The sequence below is a fragment of the Magallana gigas genome, chromosome 2 (assembly GCF_963853765.1).
Source record: "Magallana gigas chromosome 2, xbMagGiga1.1, whole genome shotgun sequence".
Classification (NCBI taxonomy): domain Eukaryota; kingdom Metazoa; phylum Mollusca; class Bivalvia; order Ostreida; family Ostreidae; genus Magallana; species Magallana gigas.
In genome coordinates, this window is record NC_088854.1 from 34,434,843 (window position 1) to 34,453,907 (window position 19,065).

Consider the following 19,065-nt stretch of genomic DNA (forward strand, 5'->3'; position numbering starts at 1 on the left):
ATACTTTAGCTACTAAGCTGTCTAGATAATTTTTATTTGATACTTTAAAGAAGGTCCCAAGCTGTTGTTGGATATTGTTGCTCAGGTGAGTGATGAGGTCCTTTGGCCTCTAGCTTGTTATTCTGTAGATGTGAACATTTTAATGGCAATGAGAGAGTTTTGAGATATATAAAGACTATTTCAGCGATTACAAACTTGAAATTTGTGGTTCACTATGGCAGTTCATATACTCTTCACTATTTTTAATATCTTTTCTAGAGATATATTTGTTCAAATCTGATAAAAATTTCATTGTTTACAAGATTTTAAAAACATATTTGCAAATAGTTGCTTTAATTTATTTTTAATTCTTGTGTGGAGCATTTTTACTGTGATGGAAATGGTCGAATTTTGTCTGCTTTGCTAAAATGGCTTTGCAATAGACTGACCACCCTACCTTTAGTGAAATGAATAGGACCCAAATTCACCCAATAGTGAAAATTCTGTTATTGGTTTTGCTTCCAAACAGTCACATTGTAAAACATATTTCTGATAAAAAAAAATTTTAATTCTTTTTCAATCTGATCCATACATTTTTAAAAATATGTTTACAAGTATTTAGATTTTTGGTGAAAATAACTGTTTCAACAGTGCTCTGTCGTTATGTAAGCTGTGTGGCCCATGGGCCTATTTTACTTTTCGTTTATTAGTGATACCCAATATCTGAGCCCGACTGAATTGGGTCATACTAAAACACGCCTGCCGACGCCTGCCGGGGAAAACACGCCTGCCGAGAGAAAACCACACGCCTGCCGTTTACCTGATGGATTATTTTAATATTTTCTTTGATATTTTATTTAACTTAACTAAATTAAGTATCATAATAACAAAAAGTTGACTTTATATTGATTATTTAGCACAAAATTAGCAAAAATGTTCAATGTTGGTAAAGATAGATAACTCTTACGTAGAATTCATACGCCTGCCGAGGAAATCTAGACGCCTGCCGTTTATTTGATGGATTATTTTACTTTTTTCTTTGATATTTTATTTCTTTTTACTAAATAGATGATAATAGAAATCAGAAGTTGATTTTACATTAATTAATTAACACAAAATAAGTAAAAATCGGGTAAGAAATCATACGCCTGCCAAGAAAATGTATACGCCTGCCGTTTATGTGATGGATTATTTTAATTATTTCTTTGATATTTTAGTTTACTTAGCTTAATAAACGATAATAGAAATAAAAACTTGACTTTAAATTCATCAGTTAACACAAAATTAGTGAAAATCGGGAAAGTAGATAACTCTTACGCAGAATGCATACGCCCGCCGAGAAGAGAACACGTACGCCTGCCGCTTACCCGGTGGATGATTTTAATTTTTTAATTTATATTTTATGTTTTCTAACTTGATAAATGATCAGATTAATTAAAAATTTACCACATTTTTTAATTAACACAACATGAGAAAAAACCATGGGTAAATATAGGCGGAATCCATACGCCGAATGCTGGAGAAAACGTACCCAGGAGAAAACGTACCCAATTTATAGGGTACGTTTTCTCCTACCGTTTACCTGAAGATGATTTGATATTTTTCTTACGTTAGTATTTTATTTTACTGTACTAAATAGCAAGCATAGATAAAAAGGAAAAAAATTGCAAATGGCTTAAAAATAAAGGGAGACCTCTTATGTAGAAATCTTACGACTGTCGATTTAATATGCACGCTTGCCATTTTATTTATGTCATTTTTATTTGTATAAAATAATTTATGAATATAATTATATAGACTTAACATTTTGCCTTATAATTATGTTCATAACTTTACTTATTGCTGCTATTGATTCATCATATTATATGAAGTCGGGTGATACGAGTATGATATAATATGTATGTCATCCCTTTTAACTTTGACAAAGTTTTGTTTTCTATCAGAATTTAATATTTTGATTATTACGCCTGTCACTGAAGCGTTTTATGATAGAAATACAGGGTAAGATTTATCAACACGTCTATAGATACGAAACGCCCAAGGAATATACATGTGTACGCTTTTACGCTTGTCGAATACCTATATTATTGCCTGATATGATTTTTTCATTATTTTTTTTTCTTCAGTCAACTGTGTACATGATCATAGAATAAGAATTAAATAAAACTGTCTGTGTTGTAAAGAGGGATACTATTAATCAATATCACAACTTTTCGCCTAACGCAAAAATTGATAATCTGGTATTTCAAACAATATTTCATATTTCATTTAACTTTACCAAGTAAACGAATAAAGACACAACAATTAGATTTCAATGATATTAAAACGTAACACGAAACGTGTGCATCAAGTATATTTTTATTTTCAGGGGGGGGGGGGGGGTTAGTATTTAGGTTTGTCCCGAGGGGGGGGGGGTTGTCGAGGCAAATTTTTGGTGATTTTACTAGTATGTAAAAAAAAATATTTTCCAAGGGAGGTGGGGACTCCATCACCCCCACTTCCGTAAGAAATTTGAGTTTTACCGAGGGGGGGGGGGGGGGGGTAACCCTACCCACCTCCCCCCGAGTAGATCAACTCATAAAAAGAATGAGTGAAAATCATTTACAAGGCCAAAGAAAAATTCTTAGATATTTTTCGTATGAAACGAAGTAAAACTTTTCTATTATAATTACTTCAGTTAATAAACTAAAAAATACATTTGAATGCAGCTTTTAAAAGTAAAACGAATGCATGTACTCGTACTTGAACGTCGTTTTACTTGATGGCTTGTCAGTTCAAAACTGTATGAACTATGATCGATTTTTTTTTTAAAGAAATAGAGCAGAAAATACATTGTAGTTGTTATTTTAATCTGTGTTTTTAGCGATACTGCTTACGTTTATGTATTTTTTTTTATTTCCCACATGTTTACTTATGGAAGTGAACACTGGATGATGAAGGGGAGTACTTTTTGTCGATAAAAAAAATCATTAGGGTTTTTTTTTCATATAAGAAATACATGTAAATTACAGTATGTTGTAAGACATTCTTTAAAGAAGCAATTTTAAAAGCATTTCTTTGAGATAATTACAGTAATTATATTATAGATGGGAAAGATTGCCTTTAAATAGGAATTACAAGTTTTAAAAAAAAATCATATGTCCCAGAGAAGGGGGGGGGGGTTCGGACCCCCCCCCCCCCCCCCTGGATCCGCCAATGAGTCATACTAACATTGTTAGCAAGAACATTGATATTGAAATATCCCAATCTACAACAGCTTACTGATCACAAGGGTCGATCTATAATAGTGTTCCACGATCTTATGGTCTATAGACCAATCCTGTTTTAAAGTTTTTCTAAATACTGGATAAAAAATCGTGTTATAAAATTGTAAACCAACAGAAATGGTGATACCAGTGGTTACATGGGCGTCGGAACCAGGGGGGGGGGGGTGAGCCCCCCCCCCCCCACTTTTTTTGCTAAGTTAGACCTAACCAATGGGCACATAGCATCATAGAGGGTTCAGCCCCCCCCCCCCCCCCACTTTTTCTCGCAAGAAAGATAATTTTTGCGAAATTTACAATGAAAAGATGGAAACATTGAAATATTGAGATGTTGGAGTCACAGGTATAATAGCCCCCCCCCCCCCCCCACAGATTAGGAATTTCAAGATTTGTGGGGGGGGGGATTTTGGTAGGTAAGAATATTTTTTTTTAACTATAGTATCTCCCTATATACGGAAACCTTTATGAGAAAAGAGAGTGCTTTAGAAACGTGGCGTGTTCATACGTGTATATATAGTTGTTTGCGTGTTAAAGCAAGAAATTAAGCTGTTTTCTTGCATCTCTATCACTCTCCCTCTATCTTTGTCTCCTCTCCTTCTTTCACTTGATTTGATTTGATTTGAACATATTTTTATTGTACAAAATACAATTGGGATTGGGCACAAGTTCTAGAACTTAGACCGCCCCCTCCCAATACAAAGATATGATACAAAATATGTGTACACAACATAAATAAAGGTCAGTGGATAGAATGGACGTATACATAAATGCAATTGACATGTATATAGTAAACAACGGTGTACTAGTAGTTATAAGATCAGTTAAATCTTTCAGTATTTTTGATAAAATTATAAACTAATGTAAATAAATGCTTCTTTCACTTCCTCTCTCTCTCTCCTCTCTCCGTCTTTTCCATCCACTGCCCTCTTTCTTTCTCTCTTCATAAACGGAAACAATTCAAATATCAAGAGAAAAAATACTAATAAATGTAGTTGCACCTGCGTTCAATTGTTCTAGTACATGTATTTTTCAATAAAAAAAAAATTCAATAAAATATGGAGAAAACTGCAGCGAGTCGGTAAGCGTAAGACATTCACATTCCAAATGTTCGACATCTGAACGTGGTGGTTTTTTCGGTTTTAATTTATTTCATGAGTAAAAATTTCTGAGTCAAAAATGAACGCAATATTCTATGCAGATCGGTTGTCTTTGAACTTAATGAACGTAAATTATCTTCCCGACAATTTTTATATTAATCAACCATACTGACTATAATTAATCGTAAGTCGTGGAGGTTTTGATAAAAAAAAAAAAAAAGATTAATGCATGCATTCGTTATTATTGATTCTTCAATGTATATAATCATACGATACGGCTTACAATATCATTCACTTCACTATCCCTCAAACAGTTTCACTCACAGTTTTGTTAATAAAAAAACGGGACCACAATCTGAACATGCACATACAGATTAATGTATTTTTATCTCATTTTATTACAAATCATGTACTAATAACAAAATGATTTACTCATTATGTTCTTTGCTATAATATTTTGGGCGAATCGGGGTTGGGGCTACTTGTCCAAAGATAACTAGTGATCGTTGCTCTACTGATACACGTGTATACATACACGTGTTAGTTTCTTGTGTATTCTGTGTGAATTGAACGGTTTTTTGTCTCTTAAGAAACAATAGACCTTACCTACCTGTATATTGGAAGACGACCGTGAAGCACGCACCTTGTACACAAGCCACCTCTCTCTCTCTCTCTCTCTCTCTCTCTCTCTCTCTCTCTCTCTCTCGTGTGTTTTAGGTGACTAAGAAAAATAGTTATGAACGAGTCGATCTACCTAAGTATGTCTTAAGATACTATGTATAGCCTTTGAACTTGCACCTAATTAACCCAAAAGTATTATTAAAACCTTGCAGTCCACTTTAATTATTCCAACTGATAGAGCAAGGTCGCCATATCATGGTTTCTGACTCTTATATTTGTATTTTTTATGTATCTATATGAAATTGAAGAATACTACCATTTTATCCTTATATATGTATATATCATGTACAAGCACTTAATAAAAAAAAACTATTTCTGATTAATAAGCCATCAGTTTTTAATTGGTCAGACTTACGTCTCTTCATAAAACGTGTATAGTCCATTCATAGCCGTAAACATTGAAACATTTGTGTTACTATATATCTTCAAGAAGCTTATAAAATATACAGAAAAACAAGACTTATTTTGTAGGGGAAAATATCATTCATTATTATTTACGAGACAGTCCAGGCTTATAACCAAGAATATTGACATAATTTGAATCACTTTACAACGTTAATCATTAAACCAGGGTTCTTTTTTTTTCTCCATTAAAAACTGAGACCATAAATCGTAAAGTTTTAACCCGGTCACATTTTCATCAGCTTGGAAAAATTAAACGAACTTAATATTGAATGATAACCTCAAAATAAAGCATATACTGAACATGTAGCTGTAATAATTATACCGGTATATTGATTGTGTTGAATATTGAATCAACCTAAAGAGTTCTACTTTGATTTGGTAATTGCATGCTCTATGAGTCTGCTTTTTTTCTTCTACGAACAGAATAAGTCATCACTGGAAGGTTAAGCGTGTATTGGGTTTCAAAAGTCTATAGTGGGGTATGATTGAGTCTATGTTAGATTTTCTTGTTAGAAAAAGCCAGTTTTTTTTTTAAAATATTCAAACTGATACCCCTACCCCTCTTTCCCTTGAATGGAATAATTATCCGCTACACTGATAACATGCAAAGTAAAATTTTGCTACAGGCTTATGAATGTCCTGTGTAATATTTGATTTTGAAAACGCAGCGAAACAGAATCAGAATCTAGAGATTTAGATATAGTTTGGTGAACTAGGCAGTGAAAGTCTTGAGATGAAAAAGTTTTTCAAGATGTAAACAGTTACGAACATTGTACAGAACTAATTGTGTACGAAAATGTAAATGCACTTTGCTTAAAAAGTCTAACATTTCCCCATATACATTTACTAGAATTAATAATTTAGGAGCATAAATATTTATAAAATCTGGAAAGCTTACACAATTTAAGTACGCTAGCCTGTTTGTTTAAGAAATACATTATATAGCCTTTATACACGGATAAAGGTTATGCTAGTCCACTTCTCTAAAGAAATGAAATTGTCGAATTGCATCTTTTGAATTGATTGAGTTGGTGTAAATATTAATTTCCATTACATGTCTTGAATTTTGTATTTACATGTTCACCCAACACAGTATTTACAGTTTGACTCCATACGTATTTCTGAACTTAGTATAACAGTGCATTAATTATATATATTCACATCAGTATACCTTCCTTCTTATTTCAGACACCACTTTTAGATCGTATGAATATATAACATAAGATATTTTGATTATACGTAAAATACATGCATATTTTAAGGGTTCTTCGAAAAACTAGAGACCATCTTTAATCTTAAAATTCGAGCAGAGACATACAAAAGTCATGTACATGTACATATAACAGTACATATGTCCCTGATTCGAGTTTGTAATATATCTTAAACAGTTTCTGTTTAATTAATTGCAACAAAAGAATAAGGGTATGAAAACACTAATACAGTATAACGATAACTATGTAAAAAGCTGAAGTTTTTCAAGAAATAAAAATAAAAGACATGGATAAATGATTAAATCAGCAGGCTTACAACTCAGTGTCTCGGCAGGCGTAAGCAGGGTAAGAACTCTTTGTCTTCTTTACAGACTTTGAACATTTTTAATACTATTTTTCATTAAACAGCGAATACTAAATAACCTTTTATTTCTTTGATCATGTATTTAGTTAGGAAACATAAAATATCCAAGAAAAAAAATTATCTATCAGATAACCGGCAGGCGTGTACTCTTCTCGGCAGGCGTATGTATTCTGCGTAAGAGTTATCTATTTTACCGATTTTTACTAATTTTGTGTTAATTAACGAATTTAAAGTCAAGTTTTTATTTCTGTTATCAATTACTAAGCTAGGTTAACTAAAATATCAAAGAAATAATTAAAATAATCCATCAAATAAACGGCAGGCGTATACATTTTCTTGGCAGGCGTATGATTTCTTCGTAAGAGCTATCGGCTTACCCGATTTTTACTTATTTTGTGTTAATTAATTAATATAAAATCAATTTTTGATTTCTATTATCATCTATTTAGTAAAAAGAAATAAAATATCAAAGAAAAAAGTAAAATAATCCATCAAATAAACGGCAGGCGTCTAGATTTCCTCGGCAGGCGTATGAATTCTACGTAAGAGTTATCTATCTTTACCAACATTGAACATTTTTGCTAATTTTGTGCTAAATAATCAATATAAAGTCAACTTTTTGTTATTATGATACTTAATTTAGTTAAGTTAAATAAAATATCAAAGAAAATATTAAAATAATCCATCAGGTAAACGGCAGGCGTGTGGTTTTCTCTCGGCAGGCGTGTTTTCCCCGGCAGGCGTCGGCAGGCGTGTTTTAGTATGACCGGCCGCATTAGGTCTATTTCTCTCCAAAACTTTGGATAGTTGCTTCTATTTCTTACTACTATCAAATCAGGTAATCACATATATTTTCCTGAGAAATGGTTTTAATGTTATCTAATGTAATGATTACGATGTGTTCCTATGATAGCATGATCATGATGAACACGTTCAACTGTTCAACCTGAGGTTTGGGTCAAGCATGACTAATTAACTTGACTTAATTTCACCGTATTGACATAATCTTGGGTATAATCGACGGCTTAAATAGCTTTAATCGATTAATGCTAATTTTGGTATGTTTTTTTTTAAGTTGTAGTTATGTGTTTATTACCAAGAAATGAGCATGGCTCGAATTTCCTCTTTACACTTCGAACCAAAATTTTAATAAATAAACTATTGGGATTTGTATGAATATTTTTTCGGAAAGTTTAAAATTTTAGTTTTATGACAGGTAACTACATCTAGATCTATTCAATCATCATGCGGATTACAAGACAATTATTTGTATCTCGCAAGAAGAGGATCAAGTTCCTAATGGACAAGTTGACCTACAAAGATTTGCCATTAAACGCTCCAGCTCTTAGTGGTAGGGTTTTGCTTCTTTTTTTTTTAAATTTGATTATTACCAGGCTAAATAGATGAACCATAGTGTGACTTACCGTTGACATTAAAGGTTTAACATACTCATTACGCATTAGGGCATACTCCAATCATCTATAATAATTAACAGATATAACCTGCAATACCTTTGCAGGGAATTTCATTTTGAAAATGTAATTCCAGATATAGTGTGTCCCAGTCACAGTGTCCATCCATTTTTGTTGATCACATACTTGTAAGTGAAGAACAATTAAAATCAAATAGTGACAAAAATTCTAAGATTTCATCTTCCCCACTATCTCCGCCTCTCTGTACCTGGAGAAATTCATAGAACAAGTGATTTTTACAGGGATACATAAAGGGGAAAATCTGACATCTCTTTACCGGGACCCCCGACCCCCCCCCCCCCCCCCCCCCCCACAATTTTACAAAATTATCATCAGGGTACTATTTGTGATGTTTCCATAAGACTATTTATTTATGCCCCCTTCAAAGAAGGAAGGCTACATTGCTTAGCTGCTGTCTATCTGTATGTCTGTTGATCAGTCCACCAACAGTTTCCTTTCATTTTCTTCACAGAGGTTGCACATTCTGTAATGAGATTAGGTATACAGATTTATCATAAGAATATTTAGGTCAAGTTTAATTTTGGAAAGGATTGAGCAGTTTTTGACAGAGTTATGCCCCTTGGGCATTCCAATTATTTTTTTTTCTGTTCATTATCTCAGCAAAGGTTTAGCAAATTAATTACTGATACATCAGGAAAAACATGTCTTTGCCAAAGATGTGATATGTAGAAGATTTGTGCAACCTATAATTCTAAAACTTGTATTTTAGATACTAGTATGTCATACTTGATAGGTTGATGGATCTCAGATAGTACCAGTAGATGACCCCTATTGATTTTTTAGTTGAGAAGGTTAATAATTCAATTTCCATGTACACTTCTCATAGTGTATACTGCCTACGATAAAGGCTTGTGCAACCCAGAATGTACAGTAGTTGGCCATAAGTATGTTCCCAAAATGGTCGACGTTAACGTAGATCTCGTCATTGCTTGAAGTTTTTTGACTAACTACTTTTAACAACAAAGTAAAATGACTAGGCAAACATATATTACTTTGTATTATATCCTAGGATATGAAATATTCTTGCAATTTTCCTCGTTTAACGATGTAAAGGCTCGCAATCAATATAAAGTGAGACTACTCGAAATGTCAACTACAACTTTTTCTAGGTCACGGAAAATTCGTATTTCGTTTTTTGACCTTTGTAACCGTATTATTAGCATTTTTCACATAATTTCAATGATATTATGTGAACAGTATGTAAGCCAAAGTATGTGTTGATGATGTCATTCTGCTCTGTTTAATTGGGCCTAGAAGTCTGGTTATCTTTTTCTAACAAGCTATTGATGATTTGTGAAGTGACGAACAATTACTGATGAGAAGCAGTCTACTTACAGTTTTATTCATCACATTATACTTTGGTCTTGCTGTAAATCAAGCTGTTTGATTTTTGAAAGCATGTTTTTGGTTGGTTCTGGGGACTTTGAAATGGGATTCAGTCATCTCGTGGTTACCTAATCTTACAACTTTCAGATCGAGTTACAATTTTACCATTATTCAGGTCTTCCGTATTTTTAAACTTTACGTAACAGTTTCGGCTGTTTATTTATTAATGCATATTTTTGGTACAGGACTGTGCTAGCTGGTATCCCTTCTGATCTGGAAATTTTTTACCTTTTTGAAGCAGAAGTCATACATGTATTTTCTTTTAGAGGAAAGGCAGCTTAAAAGTGTTTACAATCATTTTCATATACATCCAGATTCCTAGTACATGTAATTTCATGATTAAATATCATGATCAACAAAACCAGATATGGCATTACTCCAATCTGTGGTACAATATTTAATATATATGAACATCACGAATTGAGAACGTTTTGATTGCATATTTTAATTGAAGTACCAGTAGTTTTAGTATAGCAGTATGCCTCAATACAAATTTTACAATGTTTGTTCTACTTTTATGTAGCATATCAGATATCCATTATTAGTTTTGCTCTATGTTGCTCTTACAAACAATGTCAAGAAAAAACAATTGGAATAGGAATCAATGTATAAAACAGGAGATAGAACTCACTGTCTAAAAATGGAGGATGGTTTTGTAGCAAGAAGGTTGTAAATTGTTTGGAGTTAAACTTTAATGAATGATTTCCTATGGGTTTCAGATGTTGAAGTGGTAAAGTTAACAGGAAGGCCAGAGCCAGGACAAAAGCAGCGAAAGCCACTGCCACCAGAATTAGCAGATGATCCAAGATTTTATGTACCTCCGAAAGGAGAGGAAAAGAAAAATTATAGAGAAACACCAGCATTCCTTTACAACAGAAACTGCAGATTCATAGAAGGTACATTTAGCTCCCATTTCATCTTGAATAAGTGAAATGACAGCATTTTTTGTGAATGTATATTAAAACTCCAACAAAGCCTACAATTATTACAGGTATATACCGGTAAATTACTTTACATATTTTTTTTGAAACACCGTATCACAGTATCATTTAAAAACATTTAGTACAGACATGTATTAAAAAAACCATGGAATAGTAGTTCAAAACAGCAAGCCAAGAAACAGTTGTTTGATAGCTTCAGTTCATAACTTGATGCAGTTTTTATATTCATGTGTTAATTAAAGTGCATGATAAAAGGTGTCATCTAATCATTTGCTGATTCAACAATCTGACATATGTCTGTAGACAGTTACAGTTTGACATGAATATGCATATAGACACTGCCTAAAATTGAATTCAGAAAATCTGTTTAAAATTTATGAAGTAACACACCAATAACCTGAATATGTTTTAAAGATTTGCAAGTAAAAGCTATTGAATTTAAGCTACTGTACTGTTCATTGCTGATAAAGATGACAACAACCAAACCTTATGGTTATGTATTTTATATAATTTTTGTTTAATTGTAGGGACAAAACAGGCTTGTTTTTTGACAAAATCAGTAAGATATGATGGAATGCCAGAAAGTGTGCAGCAACTTATTGACAAATTTGAAGTTCCAGACGAGGTAAACAGATTGTAGACATGTTCAAGTCTATCTCATGGTCATTAAAAATATCTTTTTTTATATTAATATAAAGATGATTGTGGATATTACATTATTTTAAAAATAAAACATAAGGACAGGATACATTATAAGTCTTGCAATGATTGTTGCATTATATTTATTGATTGTGTTGACTATTTATTTCAGTCCAGACTAGTGCAGAAAGCTATTTTAAAATCACAGATCTGGGACTCAACAAGAGAGAAACTCCCAAAGAGACGTGATCCAGAATACCCAAGATATAAAATTGACAGAGAATATGGAATCCCATTAGAAAAGAGGCTGTAAGTTTTTGATAAAAAAAAGTTACCCTGGTCTTATAACACCTGTTCAGGCACTTGATCTTAAAAACATTCCTTTTTTTACTAGATAGATAATTTGATGTTCATGAACAGTGAGGTTTGTCATTGTTGCCGTTTTAAAATTTTTAGACTGCCATTACTGTCATGAGTTTCTATTTGAGTTCATGTAAAATATTAGAAGGTTAAAAAAAATATCAGTTTGCCACTTACTTCTTTTATGTATATACTTGTGCATCATTCATTTGAATTGATGATATAACCATTCATATTACTTGAAATCATTCTCCAAATTCAGTCTTCAGCTTCTCATATTGATAAATCTGGAAAATTTTATGCCAGTTTTTCATATTTTTAAGATAGAGGAATTTATATGATATATGCTCTGATCTTTTGATTTAGAAATATGCTGTCCTTTGATCTTCTTCGCATGGCTGACACTGCCGTTGCCTCCCAGTATCCCGAGATTGGTAGAAGCAGAAGGTTGATATTTTATCCCAATGGAATGGCAACTTTCTTCAAATACAGTGGTAAAAGTATTACTGTTTACATTATTTGTATACAATCGTTTTTATTTTATTCATTTAGAAATATTTATATGTATATGGTATTATATGTAGGAAAATGAGTGAAATGAATGTATGAAATGCTATTATAAAATGTCTGCCTAAACATGTTTTTAAAAACCAAAGATCCCTTTAGATAACTTTCCGAGGTGTTTGATTATAATGACAACTGTTTGTTAATTGCTTTCCTAGCGTTTATTTTTCAATTTTAGACTCTCTCCTAAGTTTTTACCTGGGTATTGATGCAGCTATCACTTCAACCTCTCCGTTACCTCCGTTTGTGCCAGAGGAGCTAGTGGAATCGTCCAGTAGTGAAGCGATTCCCTCCTTATACCCTATCTCACCAACAATTGATTTTTTAAAGACAAATAACTACAACTTAAAGAACTCCATAGGTCAGAAGAAAAGAGCAATTTGTGAATGGTTTAAGCACGACCACAGTTGCAAAATGATTTGATGTGTATCAAATATTTATAAAACATGTAAAGAGATTATGGTCTTCAAAGGTTGAGTTGAACAGATTTCGTTTTCATAATTACCTTATTGTTATGTTTACTCTTTATTCAAATGGCAATGAATGAGTGTTCAGGCAGTAACAATTATTTTTATTTATTGAAAGAAGCAATTATGATATTTTATTTCATGGACATTGACCTGTAGATCACTGCTAATAAATATTTTCAGTTCATGGTAAATGTATGTATGTACACTAATGCCTAAATGATGGGTTTGCTGGTAATACTTTGGCTTGTACTTCCAGGCTTTTCTGAGATCAGCTGTAAATTTCCTCATACTCTTATTCTGTTGAATAATGATGATTGGAGTGAGGATGAACGTCAAGCACGGGCTCTAGTGACCGCCATGGGACTAGCAGTGGCACAAGTGAAAAAGACCTATCCTGTAAGTACAAAACATTTGAAATTAGCTGATGTTGAACCAACAAGACTGCGGGTGTGTTTTCAGGTAACTTAAAATAAATTGTACTCTTGCTAAGGGTTTTAAGCCCTACAACAGGCCTATTTGATGCATAAGATGTAAATACATTCTATTGTCGAAGAGCGTCTCTTTTTACTCCTGGGCATCTCTGAACAAACTGATTTAGGTCAAGATCTAGTATATGAGTCCAGAGTGTCTTTTTGATGCTAGAACCATTATGACATCTTAATTGATTTGATTATCTTTTTCTCGTACTTTACGGCTTTAAAGGATTTATGTAGAAATGAAACAATTTCTTTACATTCTATATTAAATCGTGGGAAAAGGAATCCCGATACATATATTTAATTTGATAAGATATTATAGAGGAGGTCAAGAGCGTGTTTAATGCCATTTTTGGAGAGACTGTAGGCCTTCTAGATATATTTCATTGGACAAAAATGGACATAGCTTCAAGATTTGTTACTTATTTCCTTCATATTACATAGAAATTGACTGTAAAAAGCATGATTTTTCATTGTGTTTACCAGAAATTTAAGCCCGGGTACACCCTATCAAACAAAAGCTATTGTTGTGAAGCACCATTGAAAGAATTCATATCCTGAATTTCATAAACCTGTACTAGATCTTGACCTTAAGGTCAACATCTAGTTAGTAGTACTGGTAAATGATTTGGTGCTAGAACCATTGTGACCTATAATTGATTTAATATTTCTTTTTTTAGTACTTTATAACAATAAGTGAATTAAACAGAAAATGAAACATTTTCTTGATATTCCATTGGAATCCTTGTAAAAAGTGTGTTCAATTTGATATTGTCAAGAACATTTTATATACATTTGTACCAGTATATTAACAGATGTCCAAGAACGAGTGAAAACTGCTAAACAATTTCTAGAAATTGTTTCAAAATTCAATTAAACACAATTTGCAAAAATTGTTGCTGGCTATGAAACATGGGTTCACCATTTCAACCCAGTAAGAAAAATTGGAAACAAAATGTAGCTATCTAAACATGGTAAAAGGTCAATCTTTTCTCCTTTTTTCAAATTTCAAAAAGTTCTTTTCTGATCGTCATTTCAATTCCTGACAAGCCCTTGGCTCAGCCATCACTCAGTCATGCCTAAATCAGCGTACCATGACAAATTTCTGAAAGGTATTCAGAGATTGAAACTATGTAATTCAAATCATGGAGAATACTTTGAAGGGATATATCACTATTTAAGTCGAATGCTTTTGAGATATTGTACAATGCACATTTCATATCGAACAACCTTCATTTATATAAAGCATTGGAAAATATATGCATTTCCAACTTTAGCTGCAAGTCTGTAGCTCCCCGTCTAAAACATTTGGATGGACGACCTCCATTCTACGGTAATTTTTTCAGACTGGGAGTACAGAACTGCAGCTATTCCATCAACCATTAATTTGGAATCCTCACAATGTACTGTTCTATTTGTAGGGTATTAAAGATCGCCTTCCAACACCAATCTCTGTTCAAGTGATCAACATGAGCGAAACAACTATGAACTTCACATACTTTCAATTGAACACTATTGATTTTGATAATTCTGAAGCTGGTGTGAAAAATTTTGTATGGTTTGACACTGGGAATGTTTTGTTTGAAAGACGTTTGCCCCAGCCATGGAAAAGGGATAAAATCTTAGGAACTAGTTTGGAGAATCTGGACTTGGATCCATTTAAGAAACTTCTTGCTACAGTTGGCAATTGTGCAGAATTAGAAGATTCATCCACACAGTTTAAGGAAAAGCTAATAGAGCTCTGACGAAATAAAGAAACTGGTGTGCTTTCTACATTTGTTATGTTTATTTTTTTATCATACAGCAAAACTTGTTTAGTATGAACATGGATATAGCAAAATCTTGGATATATCAAAGTTTTATGGAGTCCCCGGCAAGATTCTTGAGTCAATACAGTATAAAATTTTACTAGTATATATTCTCACCGAAGTTACACAACTTTAGATGTAGGTTATAAATTCAAAACGAACTTCTGGGGAAAATCCTCTTGAAATCTTTTTAAACAACATCTTATTTTCAATCTTGTAGCAAAGAGCACACATGCCTACAGCAAGGCATGAGACTTTTCAGTTATGGCAAAGTTACACATAATTGAAAATCAAGCCCAACCCTTTTCACCCTCCTCCAGAAACAACAAGCATTACAAATTCAAATGACCTCACATGATTATATTTACATCTACCAAGCATAATTTCCTCTATTTCTTACGGAAACTTATAGTTAATTCATAGCTCTATAGAAACAGCCATACTGAAATCTACACGCCCTAATTATCGATTGGTCGAAATCTACAGCGTCTGAAAGTGACAGGACCGAAATTGACACGCCCTGTTTTTCGATTGGTCTGAACCTACAGCGACCGTAGTAAAATCCCGGACTGCACGAAATAATCATGACGATGCCAGACTCAAAGTCTCACAGGCTGTTTCTTTTAGCTAACGTACTTTTGTACATTAACAGTATTTTAGTGATTTTTACTAACTTTTCATAATCAGTTTATTAATTAGTTAAAGAAAGATGTTAATATAAACAATAAAATGCTTTCTTTGATGATTCATTCGGGTTATGAAGGTAGCGGGTTATGTATTTTCCTGCAATGTCGCTACCTTCATATCCCGAATGAATCACCAAAGAAAGCATTGATTTTGCCTAGGTCGCTGTACGTTCAGACCAATCGATTAACAGTCAACTACAGTTCTGTCACTTTCAGCCGCTGTAGATTTCGACCAATCGATAAATGGGGCGTGTATATTTCATTCTGGCTGTTTCTATAGAGCTATGAATTAACTATTACTTTCCGTAAGAAATAGAGGAAATTGTACTTCGTAGATGTAAATATATAATAATATTTAAATAAGGAATATCAAATGTCACAGTTGTTTTGAATAATTTATCTTTCCATATATATATAATTTATATCCACTGATCCCTAGGACTTCGCTATAACAGTTTTTCTGTATTTACTAAAAAGGGGCGACGAGGAAACAGCATGGTCAAGTAATATACTAGTAATTATGTCATTGGATGTAGAAATGGCCACATTGCAAATATAGTCCTTTCATAAACTATACTGTACCATAAATAGGCCTACTCTACTGATTTTGGCATGTGCGAAATTGTGACGTCACAATGGCGAAATCAACGCCTCAAATAATTATGTTACTGGGCACTGTCACACCAAGTTGCGTCCCCACGGCGTGTAAAATTCATGGAATCGCCGTATGATCGCAAGGAAAATTTAAAAAAATTGTAGTTTTATTTGAAAATTTTACGATTGGAGATGTCACGGCGTCCTGACGGCGACCGATGCGTGTAACTGCGTTTCCACAGAGTTCTACATTGTACTTGGCGATTGACTGCGCTCTCGCTGAGTCTCCGCCGAGCACTCATGACGTGGTAGGAGTTTTTACCGCGCGTCCACGGCGTGCTCTGCGTGTACAAGACGTTCGTTACTTCTTGGTAGGTTAATATTAATTTGTACAATTGTGTGGGAAACAAACAAGAATTTACAACTAGTAAATAAATGAATAAAAAAAATGTTTTCTTTTTAAGAAAAAATGTAGTTGAAACGTAACTACTTTTAAACAATTAGTGAAGGACTAGGACAAAACTCTTAGTAGTCAGGTCTACAAAAAAGATCCGTTATTAGTTTTTAGAAAACATAGAAAAGATGTGAAAACATCATAACCAAATGGCATGAATTCCATCTACGTCCATTGATACATGTAGGTCTTTGAATATTAGCAAATGCTACTTTTTACATAGTCATCTACATCCAGTTGGATAATTACTACACTGCTTGCTATTGTACAACAGCCATTGTTCGAGTTTTCGTGGTCTTGATGACAACGCTCTAGAAACGCCGTGGAACGCGGTATGAATGCAGAAGAAACGTCAAGAGAGCGCGATGAACGCAGCAACAGCTCTTTGGGGTCGCTGGAATGAAAAACAACTTGTTCAAACGCTGTGGATGCGCAGTGAGAGCGCGATAGAGACGCAGTGAGATCCCAAAGGTCTACGCACAAGCGCTATTGATTTATCACTGCGTCTACACTGCGATTAGCTGCGTTTCTTGAGCGCGCCTACGGAGATCTCGTGGCGCTGTTGGAGATCTTACGGCGCTGTCACGGCGACCTCACTACGCCTCTACGGCGTGTTTATCAGAACGCAGAGCCACGGCGCGTACTTTGTGCATGTTCAAAGTGCGCGCGGTCACATGGCGTTCTAAAATGTTCAAGGCGATCCAACCACGACGGACGAAGATGCTTGAGGACGCAGCGGGATCGCCGTGAGGACGCAACTCCGGTGTGACAGGGGTTTTATGCTCTTTTGAAAGAATTAGTTTTAAATTTAATTCATGTTATCTCAAAGGGAAGATGTGAAATTCTTCCCCAGGAAATAAAACTTGACCAGAAACATTAATGCCAGGATTTGTGTTTCAATATGCATGTATTTGATCTTTGAAACATTTACCTTTACTACTAACACCGCTTATTGGGGATTTGGGTTTTCACCGGGTTTTCATAAATTATATTTTTCGAAGTTCAGTATCTGAAGTCGATGTACTGATGTACATTAACAGTAATTAAGTTAATATAACTTACATTTTACAATCAATTTATTTATTTGTTAAAAGAAAGATTTAAATTTAATCACTAAAATGTTTTCTTTGATGATTCATGCAGGTTATGAAGGTATCAATCATTGCAGAAAAAAAATGCATAACCGCTGTCTCGGGTTATAAACTTTGTTGGCAATGTCGCCACCTTCATATCCCGCATGAATCACCATAGAAAATGTTTTATTGTTTCAATACATGCTTAGTTAAAATAATTAAAGTGTAATGATATATCGATCCATTACACGCTCGTTGGTACATGAACTTTTTATATGTTTTTGGGGGATGGGGGGGGGGGGTGGAATGGGCAATATTCCTAACTTCTTTCAAACGCCAAGGACAAGTTGTCTCCTTCCAGAGACAGGAAATACACAATGTGTCATACAGCCTACAGCCACCTACATCCCCCTTCCACTACCACTGTCAGGTATTGAACTAATAAGCAGCACGTACCTGACAAGCACTTGTACACTACATTTATGTATACACCCACTCACATATACCTATACACGTGGGACTTTGACACGCGAGTTGATGATTGAATTTTACCACTGTGACCAGCGCATTAATTTCCACTTTATATAAACATTATAAAACTACTCCATTCAATTTTAAGCATAAAAACAACCCGTGGCCGGAATTTTTCTCAGCCTTTACATAATTGGTTATGGTCTACATAAATTACACACGATATTTCATTTTTCATCATTGAATATTGTCTATTTTAATATTTTTTGATTTGTTTAAAGGAAAATCGGGGGTGCAAAAAACCCCCCTGTCAAAATACTCATTAAGAATATGCATATTTTCATCTCCTATATATTGTATTTATAATATCATCTCAGTTACGTAAAAAACATTGAAGTTACAGCTCAGGCCGGGCTTGTGGCTATTACGTGTATGGTTACGTAGGCTACTATGAATTTTTCGTGAAAATTCACTTCCCATCGCTAAAGAAATAATTTTTATTGTATGTACCTCTAAATTAGTTTCTATTTTTGTAAGAAATGCACAGTTTAGATTTAATGATCATCAAATGAAACCGTATGATAAAGAGTTTACATGTAAATATCAATTTGTATTTGACAGCATAACGTTACGATGGTTTTATGTAATAT

At 33.7% G+C, this 19,065-nt stretch overlaps 2 protein-coding genes across 5 annotated transcripts in view; both read left to right on the forward strand.

The window, feature by feature from the left end:
- LOC105335239 (small ribosomal subunit protein eS19) overlaps window positions 1-19,065 on the forward strand; it is a 75,690-nt gene that overhangs the window by 30,488 nt on the left and 26,137 nt on the right. The window lies entirely within an intron of this gene.
- LOC117681426 (large ribosomal subunit protein mL37) lies at window positions 7,764-15,100 on the forward strand. 4 transcript variants are annotated; one of them, XM_034445866.2, is made up of 9 exons: window positions 7,764-7,838; window positions 8,217-8,351; window positions 10,599-10,775; window positions 11,348-11,445; window positions 11,632-11,768; window positions 12,186-12,313; window positions 12,562-12,744; window positions 13,110-13,249; window positions 14,751-15,100. In XM_034445866.2, exons 2-9 carry the CDS (start codon window positions 8,246-8,248, stop codon window positions 15,072-15,074), a joined length of 1,293 nt encoding a protein of 430 aa, XP_034301757.2. In that variant the 5' UTR covers window positions 7,764-7,838; window positions 8,217-8,245; the 3' UTR covers window positions 15,075-15,100. The 4 variants fall into 4 exon arrangements, with proteins under 4 accessions (XP_034301757.2, XP_065932394.1, XP_034301758.2 ...); XM_066076322.1 differs by lacking the exon at window positions 7,764-7,838 and adding an exon at window positions 7,921-8,058; XM_034445867.2 differs by lacking the exon at window positions 7,764-7,838 and adding an exon at window positions 7,928-8,011.